At 39.2% G+C, this 4004-nt stretch overlaps 1 protein-coding gene across 1 annotated transcript; it reads right to left on the bottom strand.

Moving 5' to 3' along the window:
• Positions 1-243: 243 nt before the first annotated feature.
• On the bottom strand, positions 244-3645 carry LOC131218234 (uncharacterized). Its single transcript, XM_058212912.1, has 6 exons — positions 3563-3645; positions 2991-3099; positions 1632-1783; positions 1463-1525; positions 1286-1357; positions 244-916 (listed from the first exon to the last, which is right to left on the bottom strand). Exons 1-6 carry the CDS (start codon positions 3566-3568, stop codon positions 845-847), a joined length of 474 nt encoding a protein of 157 aa, XP_058068895.1. The 5' UTR covers positions 3569-3645; the 3' UTR covers positions 244-844.
• Positions 3646-4004: the final 359 nt, after the last annotated feature.

Raw genomic sequence — 4004 nt, 5'->3', positions numbered from 1 at the left:
ATGAGGAGCCAATCTTTGAAAATAAAGCCATAGGGCTGTAAATGGAGAGCATATAAATGAAATCATAACCTTTTGTTGGGAAATCAAATGAGGCTAAAAGTTGTAGATGATTTACATGCATTTTTAAACCATTTACCTCTAAAGTCATTCACACCTAACCCCATTTACAGGCATCCAATGACCCCAAAATCCTCGGCGAATGGAAAATTGAGGAATCCAACAATGATTTCACCGATGACACTATCTATGATTTTCCTTAAATGTAATGTAATGTTTTTTTTTTTCCTTCTTTCTAAATTTATCTAAACAAGCCCTAAGTAAAATCTTAGAAATAGAAATGGAATTCCACAATTACTTTTCTTAAGCAAAGTGTAAAACGAGACATGTTCCAGAGTATTCTCTTAATCCAAACACAATCCACTTAACTGTTGTTCTTCACTGCTTCACTTCGCTAACATGGGACCACGCTTGATTACAATAATGAACTGAGTTGTGATCGATCGACTTCTTAAAATGAGGAATTAGCCCTCAAATTTCAATCAGGCTTCTTTCAAATCCAACTTAAAAGTAATGCAATTGCAATTCTGAACCCCTCATTAGGCATGCGATGAGGAATTGTAATTTGATTTTACATAGTTTATTAGACTAATAGATGGCAATTTAATTCGATATTGCATCCAAACACACTTTTAAAAACCTCTAACTGGGAAAACTCAAATAACAATTATGTTGAAAGGGGAGAAATAAAAAACCAAGAACTCAATTTGTTAGAGAAAATAACTACGAACTGCGAAAGAAACATGTCTTGATTAGTTATAATCAAATGCATGTGCAATCTTGTGGATCATTCATCTGTGTTCTTCGGTCTCTTAAAAGCCTGCACAAGTTCGACAATGACCTGCATTTCATCCAATCGCTTTATGTACAATCGAAGCGATTTGGTTTCACATAAAATGGAGAATTAGAAGAGAAACCGCAGTGGCGACAGTGTTCAAATAAAACATATGTTAATATAATGCATAAATATCACCCTATCATGTCGAATGATAGCCCAAATTTGCTTCGATCAGATGATCCTAACCACTTGAATGGAGTGTCTGAGGTAAAGAAAGGGATCGCCGAACAATCAATGGTTCACATTCGCTATTCAAGCAGAGTTTGGGCATCAAACTGGTGCGATCATCGTGCCATGGGCCACACACATGGTGAGAGTGACTGAGATTTTAGATTACATGTGATATTAGAATTCCTTCAAGAACATACACTAGCACACATGAATTAATACCTGGGGCGCGAAATGCCTCTGAACAACATCAACCAGCTGTTCTTTGGGTGTGATTTTGAGGTCATGCCCGACCTGTGGCCCACAAAATGAACCATGAGCTACACCACAAAGGATTGAAAAATGGTGCTCGAGTTGTTCGAGTTAGTAATCGATCAACCACAGCAGTAAAGAACTCACAAGTTTGTAGAATCGGCAATATCTCCGAAGCGAACTCATTTCCAGTTTGCTGAAATCGACTGTCTGTACAATTTTTTTTCATATAAAGAATACTTAGTGAAGAAAATCGGAAATTCAATACATGAAGAACAGAATTTCCAAATTTGGAAACTGAAGTATAATTTCATACTGTAATGTATTGAGCAGATGTTGTGGGTCCCTTGGGCTGTGAACCCGTCGGATCTTTTATGTGGGTCCTCTGTATTGTAGATTTGTGGTCTGGTCCAACCATTTTTAGCGGCCGAGGTTTTGGAATGTGGGGTTTTCGGATGATATCGGATACTGCAGGAATCAATAACAGAAGTTGAGTACAGTCCTATAGCAATTTCCATTATAGCATGAATTTTTTGATACATTGTTACATGTGATACATTCACATGTATAAGGGGAATTCTAATATGAAAACATCTCCTGATTGAAGATGGTTAGTCATGTTGGGAATGGGCCCCACCCCAGGCGATTACTTGAACAAACATCATGCAATATTGGCTGGCGAGGGGGCCACGCCATTCTTTCTGAATCTAATTCAAGAACTGGATTGTCTGCATATTGGACAATTAACATGTGGTGATTCCATGAAAGTTTTGGGCCTCTTTGGAGCATCCATCGATAGTGTGGTCCGTCTTTTTTTATGCATTCCATTCAATTCTAATTATGGGGTACATCCAAACATGCCCTTTTTACAAAAGGGTTGTTTGGAAGCATGAATCCATAGTAATTGAGAGGAGTGCATTTGATGTGAATTGGAATCCAAACATGCCCTTTTTACATGGATTCCTATTACCATTGATTACCACTTATTCGTAGGTCATAGTTATCTCTCTTTCAAATACAGAATGCTAGACACAATGTGATGATTCCGATCGATTATCAGTTTTTAATGAATTTCGATTACAAGCTGCCAAATATAATAATTAATTTTAATTCACCTGGATTCTATGGTAATTGTGTAAGAATTCTATAAGGTGGACCTTATTGATTAACGGTTTGAATTGTCCTATGGGTTGAAAAGTGTGATTGGGTATACCAGTGGGTTCCACTAAGTTGTGATACATTTAGAAATCCGTGTAAGGGGTAGAGTGTTATAACTGTGATACACACACAATATTCTAGAGGAACTAGGATTGTCAAATTTGTGTGGAGCCTTAGGGAGAGGAGTTTTGATGGATTTCAAACTCTTCTGTCTCTGCATTATAAAACAGGGCTGGGTCTCCAATCCAACACCACCGATAGAAGTTTAGGCCTTATTACAGCTTCTTTAAAGGGTGTAAGGAGAGGAAGACCTCGGCATCTCATCTTCTATCTGATGCATAGCACAGTCATTGCAATTCCGCATATAGACTCACAAAATGCTGATACATGTCAAATATACAATCCCAAATAACCTTTAATAGCAAAGATAAGGCATGTGTAAAAGAACAATGATTATATGGACTGCGATGTGATTTGATCGTAGCGACCGTAACTCATGCCAATTAAATCAACTCACTCAAATCAGATCCACATCGTTCATATTCTTTCTGATCAAACTCTGCGTGGCCCACTGTAGCTTCCATTGCATTATCGATGCTGATCTCTATCTTTATTTTTGTAACATCCTGCAATTTCAAGAATAGAAATCAAAGGAAAACATCAAAATCTTCATTTCTATCTAATCCAAACTCAGGCCATCCAAACACGGAAACTCAACTGAAATTAGAAGCACGAAAGGGATGCTAGCGGCTGCACGGATCGAGTCCGAGTCAACTCAGATCGACCGACTCGACTCGGACGAGTCTGCATATTTAAGAGTAAAATGATTTTTGGCCCATGGACCATCATGTTGGGGTCCACCAGATGAAAGGTCCAGACCCAGTACTTTTCTAATCATGGGTCCCAAGGCAACCTCAGCCACGAGCAGGATTTCAAATCGTACTCTTACACGTGTGCCAAAGCAGCACGTGAAGAATATAGGTTAGCCATCAGGTGGGCCACGCCATTGTATAAGCCATGGATAAAATACTGACATGATTTTTGTGTCGTGGGGCTCAACAATGAACGGACCAGATCTCAGATACGTACCACCATATTGGCACGTGTGGGGCCGATCTTCCACCAAAACCCAATCAGCCTTCTAGAAATCACGCACCATTTTCACGTCACACAGGACTCTGTGAGAGAGAGGGGGGATTATAAGATAATGGGAGTGGATTCGGTCAGGTCGGGTAATACCGAGTGCGGTCAGACCGTGACCGTGGGCCCACCTTGATGTATATGTTGTATATCCATGCCGTCCATCCATTTTTTGAGATCATTTTAGGTCATGGGAAAAGAAATAAGGAAGGTCCAAATCTCAGATGGACAACAGGAAACAGTGATGATTGACCATTAAAAACTACTTGTGGGCCACAAAAGATTTGGATGAAGCTGATATTTCTGTTTTCTCTTCATCCAGGTCTGAGTGATCTTATCAAGACTTTGGATGGAAAATAAAAATTACATTGGGCCCTAGGAAGGCTTCAAT

The sequence above is a fragment of the Magnolia sinica genome, chromosome 11, assembly GCF_029962835.1.
Source record: "Magnolia sinica isolate HGM2019 chromosome 11, MsV1, whole genome shotgun sequence".
Classification (NCBI taxonomy): Eukaryota; Viridiplantae; Streptophyta; class Magnoliopsida; order Magnoliales; family Magnoliaceae; genus Magnolia; species Magnolia sinica.
The sequence above is the reverse complement of the archived record's forward strand: the minus strand, read 5'-3'. Positions and strand labels throughout refer to the sequence as shown.